The 13,062-nt window shown below is 37.2% G+C and overlaps 1 protein-coding gene and 1 long non-coding RNA gene across 7 annotated transcripts; both read left to right on the top strand.

Moving 5' to 3' along the window:
- The first annotated feature begins 1,291 nt into the window (after positions 1-1,291).
- LOC113694978 (uncharacterized) lies at positions 1,292-4,315 on the top strand. Its single transcript, XR_011816829.1, has 3 exons — positions 1,292-1,529; positions 2,968-3,121; positions 3,948-4,315. It is a non-coding gene; the product is annotated as an uncharacterized lncRNA (long non-coding RNA).
- Positions 4,316-5,708: 1,393 nt separating this feature from the next.
- LOC113694615 (uncharacterized) lies at positions 5,709-10,675 on the top strand. 6 transcript variants are annotated; one of them, XM_027213457.2, is made up of 6 exons: positions 5,709-5,886; positions 6,005-6,164; positions 9,095-9,351; positions 9,693-9,780; positions 10,089-10,155; positions 10,292-10,675. In XM_027213457.2, exons 2-6 carry the CDS (start codon positions 6,097-6,099, stop codon positions 10,343-10,345), a joined length of 534 nt encoding a protein of 177 aa, XP_027069258.1. In that variant the 5' UTR covers positions 5,709-5,886; positions 6,005-6,096; the 3' UTR covers positions 10,346-10,675. The 6 variants fall into 6 exon arrangements, with proteins under 6 accessions (XP_027069258.1, XP_071910920.1, XP_071910918.1 ...); XM_072054819.1 differs by lacking the exons at positions 5,709-5,886; positions 6,005-6,164 and adding an exon at positions 6,760-6,791; XM_072054817.1 differs by lacking the exons at positions 5,709-5,886; positions 6,005-6,164 and adding an exon at positions 6,801-7,229.
- The last annotated feature ends 2,387 nt before the right edge of the window (positions 10,676-13,062 follow it).

Genomic DNA, 13,062 nt, shown 5'->3' with positions numbered 1-13,062 from the left:
TAATTACTACTCCTAGTAATTATTGCTTCTCTCTGCCCTTCCATATTCTTTCCTAGAAAACATGGGTGAATTGAATAATTAATGAGGGTATAAAAGGAAAGTGGTGTATAGATTTAAGCAATGAAAACTTTTCTTAATTGGTGTGCAAAACCTTAAACGACAGTTATAAAAAAAGGGAGGGAGTAACAACTTTTAATTAATGCGGGAGCGGAAGATGTGGTGTAGAGCAACGTGGTCCTTAAAAGGGTGGGTCGAATCATTTGGCCCTGAGGAGTAAGGGCTGCTGGCTGAGGAGATGGCCTGCCATGATAGGCTAGATCAAGATCAGGATCAACCCTTCTTAACCAATAATTGAGCGTCTGCCAAAAATTATTGTAACTTAATGACGGCAGCAGGTGGGATTTATTTAATCAAATCATATCCTTGCTTGTGTAATCTACTGCCTCAATTGTGCAATCAGTCGTGTTTACAATACATGGGAAGCTAACGCCCAGAATGTTTCTGGTTCGCCAACAAGTTGAGGGTTAATTACGCTACGCTGGTGATTTAATTAGTTGATGACTTGATGCCCGTTCCGTTGTCTGAAACAAAGAGATTATCTTGGGGAAATAAAGAGATTATTGGGTTGGATTTTTTAAGCTTTCCATCTTTTGTCATTTTCCCATGCCACGGCAACTTTAAGATGGTTCCTGGAAAATACAAACATATATATTAACGGCCACCCATTGGCCCAAATGCTAACTAAGTCTTCTGGAACACGTTAAATCAAGTTTTAATGGTTTTTATTTTGGATTAATCTCCTAATAGTCTATACACTTTCATCATTGAATTCATGATACCATTGAATACTTTCACCGTGATAGTATGTGTATACACTGTCAGTATATATGAGATTTACTCATTTACATTTTAGTGCGGGTTTAAATATCTCAATCTTGCTTGGGATTTTTATTCTTTACTGTAATTGTTCTGAAATCCCAAGCGATGCTTCGCTGTAATTATTGTGAAATCTCAAATATTAATTTGGCAATATTTTGTCTGCTATAAATTTTGTGGTTCTAATAATAAATTTTTTGAGTATCATATTCTAAATTAAATTTATATTTAAATGTTGAAATAAATGTTTTGACTCATAGATGATGACAATTTCAATATTTTAAAATATAAACTATTTCCAAAATGAATGAATGATGTCCTAAATGAATCATAAAAATTTCCAAAATATGATGGCCCCCAATCTCATCTTTTAATTTTGTACTTAACTCCCACATGGAAAAGTTACGAAAATTTTATAACATTGGGCACCAGCCCAACTCAACAAACAGACAAAATCATTTGCATTTCCAATTTGGGTTTAGAAGCCACTTCTTAAGCCCGCTCTCTATGGGCCAGCGTTGAAACCAGCCTAAATTTGACCACTAATATTTTATTATTTTTTAGCTCGGCAGTGCCGCAGCCTCGCCCTCCATTTTCAGTTTCTGCAATCGGCGAAGCAAAAAATCACAATAAACATCCCTTTTATCATTCAGGTAACTTCTTATTTGATCAATTTTTCTGCACAATCTTTTATTAACGCCGAAAACCCTGGATTTAATTTAGTGTTTTTTACGAGTTTATTCACTCCCCCAAATCGTTGTCTAGTCGGTTTTTGAATTTTTGATTTCTTATCCATACACATACCAAGGTTGTTAATTGCTTCTTTCCAGTTGAAGGGTTTTGGTTTACGAGAAAGTTAAGTAGTAAACTTTGGCTGCTCTTAGGAAATGAATTTTCTTTTTCTTTTTTTCCCCCCTTCAAGATTCAAGTTGGTTTTCAATGCAACCCTTCTGTTTTAATAGCTTTAGAAAGACTGGTAAAAACTATAGATTCAGCTATGGCAATATGTTGTTGCTGAAAAACAATAAAAAAAAAAGAAAGTAACGGGCATTTTTCCTTCTTCTCTGGGTATTTTGCATCATTTCCTTTTTATTATTGGGCAATCCTGAAAATGTTTTCAGCTCCAGTTTTCTTTGGGATTTAGCTTCATGGCTAAGGTACTTAATAGATGATCTTGTGGGCTTATGAAATGTTGATACTATATAGATGGCTCAGTTCAGATTTATGCGTCATGTATAAAGGTCCTTGCATGTCTAGTTCTGCTGTGAGGTAGACCATGTGTTTTGATGCAGGATTATTAGTTTTTAGTTTAAAGTGGAAAGTTTAAAAGTATACGAATTCCATTGATGGTTAAAAAAAAACGCGCATTCTCATTTACTTGTCACACGTTGTTTCTTTAGTACGTATGACATATGAGGATCTTTGTTCTTCAACTTTTCTGCTTTATTTACTGGATTGTACTTGAGGCTAGATTGCTTGAAATAGCAGGAAAGAAGCTTGACAACATGTCCAGACTTGTGCGCTTTAACTAAAGAAACCAATCTCCAATACATGTTCAATTGGATTTCAGGCTGAGGGATTATTGCTGACCGAAATGGTTATTTTGAGATGTGATAGATGACTGAGAAGCTAAAGAACTCTAGTTTCTCAAAGAACAGATTATGAAACTTGAAATTTCCTAAAGAATTGCTGACTATGTATATGAAATTAAATCAAAGTTTTGTTCCTATGTTGGAGGTCATAAAGGATCCATTATAGTAGTTGTAAATGGTTTCTTGGGTTTGAGGGCGCTTTATATTCTTATGTCTGGAATGTGAATGAAGTGAAGATAAATATGATTAATAACGTAATCTGTGCTGCAACTGCCTTATTGATCAGTTGATTATGCATCTGTAATATTGTCATTTCTCCTTTCAGCGTTTCACTATCTTGAATGGTTGTATGCTGTTAGCTAGGTATCAAACTGCTCTTATGAAGTTTTATTGTTGCATGCTTCGCCAGTGGTAGCATTTTATCTATAAGAAACTTTGTTGTACTTGTCTGTAGATTATGTAAGCTCATGATTTTCCCTGATTGATATATTGTCAGCAGATATGAAGGTTAGGTCATCAGTTAAGAAAATGTGTGAGTTCTGTCGAACCGTTAAACGACGTGGTCGAGTGTATGTGCTGTGCTCAGTTAATCCCAAGCACAAGCAACGACAGGGCATTTCCACGTTTGCATATGAAGGTCCAACACCCCTGATGTATGCACTCTCAAATGAGCTCTTTTTTTCTTGTGCATAATTTCAGTTTTTTCATGCTTAGTTATTTTATGCATGCTTATTTTCTGCCAAGCATTAGAGTAGGCAGACTACCTCAGGGATGACGACTGCATTCTTGTAAAATAAACAGACCACCTGCTTACATATCAGAAAACCTATATAAATTACTAATGTAAGGCACAACAAATTTGTAATGGAGACTTGAGCATAAGTTTGTGATAGAGATGGGATTTTAAGTTGCTGTGTTCAGGTTTGTTCACTTGGAGGTGAGTCATGTAAATTTGTCTTTTATTCTGGTTAATTTACAATGTCGCTGCTATTCTGGATTAACGTGAACTATAGATTATGATCATTTTACACATCAGAAAAGTAGTATAACTTGGTTAGACCACAAGGCTTCTCTGACTTTCTTAAAGCAAGAAAGCATGATAATGTGGGCACCTTATTTTGTTATCTAAATTAAGGACCAAGTTGTGCTATGCAATTGAACGTTTACATCATGACGCTTCTGAAAACGTCGAAACAACAGCAGCATTGTCAGCTATGGAACGTATATCTAGCAGGATTGTGTTTCGGGTCCTTAGTCATAACTCATAAGTGAACTTGCGGCACTAAACCATTGCGCTCTATTGAAGCTGGGAAAATTTTAACAATTTTGAGTGTTCCCTTTTAAGAGAAAACTAGTTATTGTATGCCTACTCTTGTGTTTTGTATTTAGCAACCACCTCTAGCACTACGCATATTACATATTCTGGTGATACAGTTCGTGGCCAGCCTTTTGATTCTTTCTTTTTGTGCATATCTTCAGTAGTTCTTCTGTGACAAGTAGCAAGCCGGAGGGTACACTTGGTAGCAGCGTTCACACTGGTCTGCCTTCTCTTATATCCAAGAAGACTGAGCCCTCTGTGACACCTTGGTGGAGAGTTGGTCTGGCTTCAATTTTGCTAAATCGTGCCACTAAGCAGTAGAAGATTTGGCTGGAGAATTTCAACTTTCCAACGCATGGGAGTATATGTTCGAATTTTGTTGCTCTTGCAGCGCAGCTTGCTAAACTGTTTTGGTAATAGATAATGTTATTAGCCCATCAAAATTATGTCATCTGTGATTTGTCTTCCCGAAACTTAAACTACGAGCAGAACCCATGGCTGAAAGAATAAAACGAGCAGAATGGACAAAGGATTTTGCAGGTTCGTTTAAAATAGATCATGTTACAGGGATTTTGTAAGGGACTAGTAGATGCACTCGGGGTTTAGCAAGCGACAAGTGCTCTATTGGGCCCCTGCAGCCCTTGGGCCTCATTCAGCTTGTAGCACTGCTGACCTGAAGTTTGGGGCTCTTTGAGAAGGGCCCAACAGTAATGTGTGGCCCGATCCACTGGACCGGTGCGTTTCTACTGCCAGTCGTGAGAGATTTGGACCTGTATAGGATTTTTTTTTTTTTTAACAGCGATAATATTTGTATAATTTATTCTAAACTAGTTTAAATGGAGGGGAGCCTAACCAGCGGGATTTCGTTGAAGAAAATTATTGAAGGTGACGGTCTGACAAGGGAGGGAAAATTAGGATTCAATCCTTGGAATGTTCCCTGCAGGACTACGCCACTTGAATTCCTAAGTACGTACGGTGATTGACGTACGTGGGCCCAAGAATTTATGTGTTTCTCATTCAACAATAATTAATCAATAGTTTTTTTTTTTTCTTGAAAAGATTAATCAATAGCCGGCTCTAATAATTGATTTGAACCGGTTCGTTGAATGATTGGCCATGGATTCAGGGACCTAACTTTAACCCATCCTATTCATCTAGCAATCATTTCGCACACAAATTACACTACTGGGTTGGCGGAAGCTTTAGTGCAAAGGCAGATGTCAATTGATTGACAAAAGAAAAGGATGTATTAGTAGTGTCATTTGTGAACTAAAATCATGCGCAGATTTGTGTACCAAATTAGCGAGTTGTCCAGAGACAATAATAATGTTGTAGCTATCCTAACTATATAGTTTCTCAAGTGAGTATCAACCGACACTTTTTTGCCCCAAATGGGAAAAGCTGAATGGTACTGCAGGATGATAAGGAAAGACAGGAATAGGGCCTCAGCAAACAACCAATATCTATATATATATTCACTCAGATGAGATGGTATCCTAAGATCGTGGAAAGTACTGTGTATGGCTTGAAAATTTGCATTATCAGTCCTTGAATTGAGCTGCTCTGTTAAACTCACTCTGAAAAAAAAAAAAAAACAATTTCACTTTATGATATCAGATGCTTATTTCGAGGTTGAAGGAATTTATTTTCAAGTCCAACTCAATAATTTTAATGGCCAGCAGCTGTTCGTACAATAGAAGGTCAATTACTAAGGGAGATTTTTTTTTTTTTTTGGGGTCCTCAGAAAAAGAAAAAGAGGGGAATCGCACGTGGGAAAGGAAGAAGCGCGTGTCCTGGGGCATTGAAATTAAGTTAATTAACCACTATAATCCTAGCTGGATTTAGTGAAAGTTAGAAAGTAGATAAGGTTTAACAACGAGCGGGCCCCACTTAACCCTCTCGTAAATTACCCACTTAACTTAACCACCGCTTACTTTCGACTTTCGATTGATTCACCCCAGCAAACAAACAGTCCCGCTCCTCACAATCCGCCCCCGCCCAATTTCACAAATTAGGATTTAGGTGTGATTGTAGCCAGCAGTTTGTTGATCAACTGGCGGCATATGGTAATGGGAGTAGTATTTCCTAGTGCTGTTGCAGGTATTTATGGAGTATTATGCATACATAAGTAGCCATCCTAAAATATCTGCTTGTTTGACAGTGAAAATTCCATAGAAACTATCGACCCTTTTTAACTTTTCTTCAAATATGTTTGCAGGGCTGGATTTATGATTGGAGCTTGATGTTGGGTTTGGTTGATCTGGGCCGTTTGGAAATACAGATTGGGTTTTGATAATTTGATGCCGCTTCATGTTTAGGTATATGATGCTGTACACTTCTTTCACTGATTGGATCAGCAGCTTTCTTGCTTGCATGGGGTAAGTTATTCTGGTTCTTATCATTTGCTCCTGTCTCTTCCTATTACTGTTCTCTCCGTTGTATTGACTGTTGAAGTTCTGTTATCTGTTTCGAGGGGCTTCTATTTTTTTGTTTGGTTTAGAAGCATGGAGAACTAAAGAATTATACTGGAAAGCTCGGGCTGGCTCTTTTTGTGGTTATAATTAGATGTTTTGATTCTAGAGACTTAAGAGTGGGATGGGCTGTTCTTGTTTACCAAATTTGGACAACACAGTCGTATTTAATTTGTTTTTTCTATTCTTTACCTTTTGCTCGTTATCTTCCGTTGTCGTAGTGTCAAAAGCGGCAACTGGATTGTGTAAAACTCTAAAACTGTCTGCCAGATAAAAAGTTCTTCTATTTTGTCTCTTTTGTGGTGGTGTACGGACTTTTGTATTGTCTGGTTATTGTGGTTGCAATTTTTCTGCTTTTTTTTTTTTTTTTCTCTCTTTTTAGTACTTAAGATGGAAAGATAGAGAAACTAGACTTTTCCAGGCTGCTACTTGCACATTCATGATTCTTTTGAAATGAAAGAGTTGAAACTAATCATCTGGTAAAAACATGATCTATTATTAGTTGAGAAAGTGAAAAATGCTGAAAAAGGAGATGTAAGATAAACCAGACTTGTTTATATACTATATGGTGTGTGTGAAGCTTGGCTGAGCTTTTCGTTACATACTATTATGACTTCCTGGATGTATGCAATAGGCATATGCGAAGGATTAGACTGAGACAGCGTTTGACTTAATGTTTGAGACCGTGAATTATGCACTTAAATGTTAGAATTTGTTTCTTTTTCCATGACTCAGACACTATTCAAATGATCATAACACAACAACTATTACGGTTGAGATGGTGTGTGTACAATTGTATGCGCTTCTGGTTGTATGAGAGTGTTATTTTCCTTCAAAACATGTTAATGCCTTTAAAACTGTAGATTTATATTAGAGAATGCAAGTCTAAATACTGATTGTGCTTTCTCTTTACAATTCATACTTGTAGTTGCAGAATATGTTTAGTAAATACTTGAAATATTATGACTGGGGGTATGCTTTTCTATGTCTTCCTCTAAACAGCAGTATTGCTCCATTTTCTGTGTCCATACTGTTAAAACAGTGTCTTTGTTTATTATAAATGCTAAAGCACCATTTTGATTGAAAACAGCCAGCCCAATACTCCAATATCCTTCTTATCTATAATTGTGATTGGAGCGATATCCTGACAAATACAGGTGCTGCAAATTGCTTTCTGCTGGCTTGGAGTAATGATTACAGGACATGTAGTTGGAGTAAACAACATTTACCATTTTGTGGTGAAAAAATTCTTCCAATGTAGTAAATAAGATAAATAGGAGGGTAGATATATTTGTACCTTGCTAGGAGGTTAATTTAGTGTCTTCTTAAAAATATCGAACTGGTGATTATAGTTTTCTGGTCTGGTGTCCTTGAAACCTCCCTGTCCAAAGTATGCAGTAGCCTGTTGTTGTCTTCTGCTTGGAAAGTATTGAAGTCACATCTGGTGGCTGCGATACAGAAGGATTGAATGTTAAACATGCTAGTGTGCTGGTATGTGGTTGATTACTCTAGCTTGGTCCTGGACATCGCAGACCTTCTTGTCTCCTCCCATTTCTCTCTTTCTTCATTTCCTCTTTGCTTATGTTACTGTGGAAAGTCACAAGTTACTGGAGGTAAGGACCTGAAACCTGTAGGTCTAAGTTTGAAGAGTAACATTCTTCTCAGGTAATTCATGATTACCTCAATGATCTTATAAACCGTACTCTTCTTCTGATAGTGCATTAAGCAAGAAAAGATTTTGTGCGTGGAGCTTGAATCTTTTAATTGGCATTTTGTTTAGGATAAGTTATACCAGTCCTTGCAGTTAAAACCATGGATTCTTTTTCCTGGTAGTAGGTGCTAGGTGCTGATTAGCTATGAGGCGAAGGAAAGAAGCGTTGAAGAAAGAACTCTGAGTGAACAAGAGTCATAAGGAATTTTCTGTAGAGAAAAATTGAATGTGGTGCTTAGGCCTAATCTGAAAAGAGAGCCAAACACAGATCTCCTGCTCATTGGAATCATGAAGCAAAGAAGTTGAAAGAAATTGGAAAGGATAAAAGGGAGGAGGGAATATGCTGTCTTTTAAGTATCTTAATTTCAGGACTTCTTAGCCCATTAATTAGCCGATAAATTTGTTTCTAGTTTCTTCTTTGTTCTCTTTCCATTACGCCAGGCCAAAAGGTTATGCATGTTTTCATGTTTTCTGCTTAACTGTTATGTGGCGTTCTGTTTATACATATGTCTGTATGCTTAGCACACGTTTGGTAAACTTCATTGCTATTGCTCAAAAGCTGTCTTATGTTTGAGTGCTAGGAATTGATGTCTTGTAGTGGTCTTGATCTCCAAAATTGTCAATTTCTTAATATTAACTGATCTTGAGTTCCGTTTGTTGTACACCTATGGCTGAAAACTTCCTGCTCATCACCTGGATTAGGAAAGATATTGACAACAAATTTTTTTTTTGGTGTGTGTGAATGCTGCAACTAATAGAAATCATGATCTTACTTCGGAAGCAGATACTTTTTTTTTTTTTTTGGTTTCGCCACACAGCATGGCAAATTTTTAAGCTACTGCATTAGTGAACAGTAAACTATAAACTACACAAATATTGAAAACAAAAAAAGGTTTTGTAATTGTGTGAATGTTTGCTAATCCTTCTGCAACATAGAGAAATCATAATCTTACTTCGGAAGCAGATCTTTTTTTTTCCCAAAACACAAATCATGGCAAATGCTCATGCTACTGCAATAGTGAACAGTAAACAACAAACTCAGTTCTGGTTGTGGGACACAAAAAGTGAATATCTTGCTTCTGGCATGTATTGTATATGTTAATGAACCTGAATTGTAACAGAACAGAGGTTGTTTTGGTTGCTGCACCAAATCTCAGCCGATCATTGCTGTGGATGAGCCATCAAAGGGATTGAGAATTCAAGGTCGGCTAGTTAAGAAACCCAGCATATCTGAAGATTTCTGGAGCACCAGCACATGTGACCTGGAGAACAGTATGGTTCAATCTCAGAGAAGTATGTCATCCATCAGTATATCAAATCAGAGCCTCAGTCAACAAGGTGGCACTGGCAACAGTATTAACCACTCAGAATTTGTCAATCATGGCAAGTATACTTTACAATCTCCTCTGTACTGTTGGTTGAGCTTTCAGTAGCAAAGTTCGTCCTTTATGTGTTAATGATTTAGTTTCTATTCTGCTGTGAATGAAGCAATAGTTTTTTGGTCAATGCATGATGACAGTATGAAATGGAAGGGGTCTCGGGTCATTTTCCCCTCTTCTTCCTTTCGTATTTCTCTTATGCGTCTTTGTTCCTAATGAGGAAGTAGCTTCAAGCATGCTGCAGAAGAATCTTGATTGAGTTAAATCATTTATGACACATTCTTCTCAGTTCAGTTAAATCATTTATGACGCAACTTTCTAATTTTCTTATTTTCCCAAGCGTAGGCTATCTTCGTTGGAACCAGGCAAGGCTTCAGTGGATTGGAAGTAAAAAGTCAGAGACACAAAAACAAGTTGAGGAACCCATCTTAAGGTGTCCACTCACTCTTATTCTTGTTTCGTGGTGGAATTTTAAATTCTGCAATCATGTTGTGGCCTTGTGACATAGCTTTAGTTGTATTATGTTGTTTAGAGTATAATCAGGACGAATGTAATTCATGTTTACTAGGTTTATAGAAAGTATAATTTCAGGCTTTGCTAAGCTCCAACATATATGATATTCAAATGTGTCAGAATTGATTTTATTCCTATGATTCAGTTCTTCTTAGCTTTCTATCCTCTCGTTTTGATACGTAAATACTGTCCCTACACCCTTAGCCTCATTCATTGCTCTTGTTGCAGTTGGAATGCAAGTTACGAAAGCTTGCTGGGGACTAACAAGCGTTTTCCTCAGCCAATTCCTCTCTCAGTAAGTTTCTTGCAATTTTTTTTTTTTTTTGGGGGGCTGTCTTTGCACTTTCTTGGTTCTACTATAATTACGGTGATTCATTAGAGTTCAGTCTAGCAGGGCTCGTATCTGACCGGCCAGTATCTTTGACTGACAGGAAATGGTTGATTTTCTCGGGGATATTTGGGAGCAAGAAGGTTTATATGACTAAAGAGCCATGATGGAAGTGCACCTAGTTTATTTCAGTAAATGAGAATTCGCTGTTTTCTTTGTTTCATTACATTTGGTGTATAGTTTCCCTAAGGGGAGGAAAAGAGAGAGAGAAGGCAAGAAGAAGAGGAAGAGTGACATTGGAACTGAGAATTTTTATGGGCTTTTTTAATTTGGCTGAGTAGTTCTAGATCTATTCAAAATATATATATGCTTCTCCTTGTATACTACCTTTATAGATACAAAATCACCAGTTAACTGTGTATTTCTACAGGATGCATTTTGAGATCTTGTAAATATAATGCTAATACTGCCTGTTACATCTGACTGATTTATATGTTTATTATGCTCTCTCTCTCTCTCTCTTTTGGTTCATCTGGCTCTATGATTAATGCTCGCAACTTTTATCTCTTTCTTTTTCTTAAGCTCCGATTATGTATCCACAACTATTGATTATTAGAGCGTGTTAAATATCATTGAAGTGCTCCTAAAAGGATGAATAAAGATCAGGCGAGTGAGATTTGGCATATTGTTGTCTGGGCTAAATGGTGATGGTTTGTTAATCATTTAAGCTGGATGATTGATTACACTCCTGAACTGTGGTCCTGAGGTGATGGTCTCAAACTCTCTTTTCCTCTCTGCATTCTTATGCAAGTGGTGGTTAGAACCAAGAACAGAAAGCAGCATCTTACGTCTAAGCTTCTTCATGTTTTTTGGGTACTATGAATTTAGCACTGCCTTTTTCCTTTCTATTTTAGTTATTTATTATTTAGGGTAGGCCCAAAGAGTGAAAAATGAAACTTGTGCAAGTGGACCTTCCTTTCTCACTTTTGTGAATCAACAAATGCGTAACGTGAATGGTATTTGCTCATTGGTTCACAAATTCAACCACTAGACGTTTTTGAGTTCATACTCGCCAAAGATTTGTATACAACCATGGCGAGACTTCGACAGCCTCTCTGAGAATTTTGCTAAACTGCTGGAATACCATTACCGCTCGGGAAGGTTAAAAACCATCCAGAGGTTGGGGCTTTTTCATCAAGAACTGCGTTCCCTCACTACTGGGAAATTGATGTATGCCCAATCTCGTTTTCTCAAGTTGACTTGCCCGGTTAAGCGTTAGTAATTTAATTCTGATTTCTTCGTTAAAAGTTGAGTTGCCTGACGGGATTCAAACCATGAAGCTGGGCTGGATTCTGGAAAGGCACCACCCCCCAACATCAACAAACACCAAGACAAAAAAGGAATTTTCCAAATTCGGCCTGCCCAACCCCCAAGAATCTAGATTGCAGGTGCCGTACCATAAGCAACTAATGGGGCAGAATAGTAGTACCATAAATAAAATAGAGCAAGCAAACCTATTGTATTGTCTTTATACCATCCAACCCACGCCAGGACAAGTGAAGGAGTTTTTTAAACAAGTTGATCTTTATCAATGAAGACTACATTGAATCTGGTCTTTCTCAATTCCAATTCCTAAATTCAACAAAACCCATTTGACCAATTTAACGAATTCCCGTGTCTTCAGCAATTGTCTTTTGCCATGTACATTCGTTGAAAGCCCCTCCGCTCCCTCATTATCTAAGATAATCCTTTTATATTTGCACATATATATATAGTAGTGTATTTTTGCAAAGCTAATTTTGTTTTCTGCCATTTATTTTTCTCTTCTTTCACTACGCCATTGGAACCTCTTCTTAGTTTTATTAATGCTCAGTTGCGTGCCTGTGAAATCATCCAGAGTCATACGGATATTATTCTTTTTCAATTTGTGTTAAGTTAGGATCCCATCACATCTTCACAGCAGATTATATTCGATTAGATAGCGATCACTCAACAATTACTTTATGATGTACACAAAATTTTCTAAAAGATCAAAAAAAAAAGTTTGATGCATGCAAGCATATATGGTTTTGAACACAACGTGGATTTAATGGAATTGAAACCTGCAAGTGCAGGAATTCCTATCGCTTTTGCTTTTGGGTTAAGCAAGCAAAAGCATCCATCTCCAAATCCATGCACCATTTCTGACATCGAGATCAACACTCTTGACTTGACAGCTACATATATTTGCCTTGTTCATGGAGTCTGTGAAGAGCTTTCATTTTTTTTTTTAAGGTGTCATGGACTCATATGGGGCTGGCTGCGTGTAATAATTAATAATTTTTGTTTTCTATTTTAAAGACCTGCAGCTGAATTAAACCAAACTGAAAGTAACCCTACCCAAAGAATCGAATTAGTTGATAGAAACTGATAGATAGGGGCATTTCCTGTAGTGTTGATCAGATTAAGATGAAATCAAAACCCCAAAAAGAAAAAAAAAAAAAAAAAGGCCAATGCTGCAGTTCGACACATCCAATACGATTGCACGTACTTAACAATTTAATCTTGCCATCAATGCCGCTAGCTGCTGCTGCAATCTATCACAAGAATCATAAAACGGCGTACTGACCAGAAATACATGAAAACGTTTTAGAAAATACTCCTCAAACTTGGAAGCTGGGGGGGTAGTCCGCCTCCTTACTTGTTAGCTGCGTTCAGTGAGGAGACCTGGGCAGAAAAACAAATTTTTTTTTTTTTAGAAAAATCAAAGGAATGGGGGTTGCTTCCCATGCATTGCTGCTACGCATCCTATACTAACAATATTGGTCCTAGATTCTTGTAGTCAATCAATCAAGTTTAATGCGGAGGAGCAAATTGGTTCCCTTGCCGGAAAAA

This window comes from Coffea arabica, chromosome 6e (genome assembly GCF_036785885.1).
Source record: "Coffea arabica cultivar ET-39 chromosome 6e, Coffea Arabica ET-39 HiFi, whole genome shotgun sequence".
NCBI lineage: Eukaryota > Viridiplantae > Streptophyta > Magnoliopsida > Gentianales > Rubiaceae > Coffea > Coffea arabica.
The sequence above is the reverse complement of the archived record's forward strand: the minus strand, read 5'-3'. Positions and strand labels throughout refer to the sequence as shown.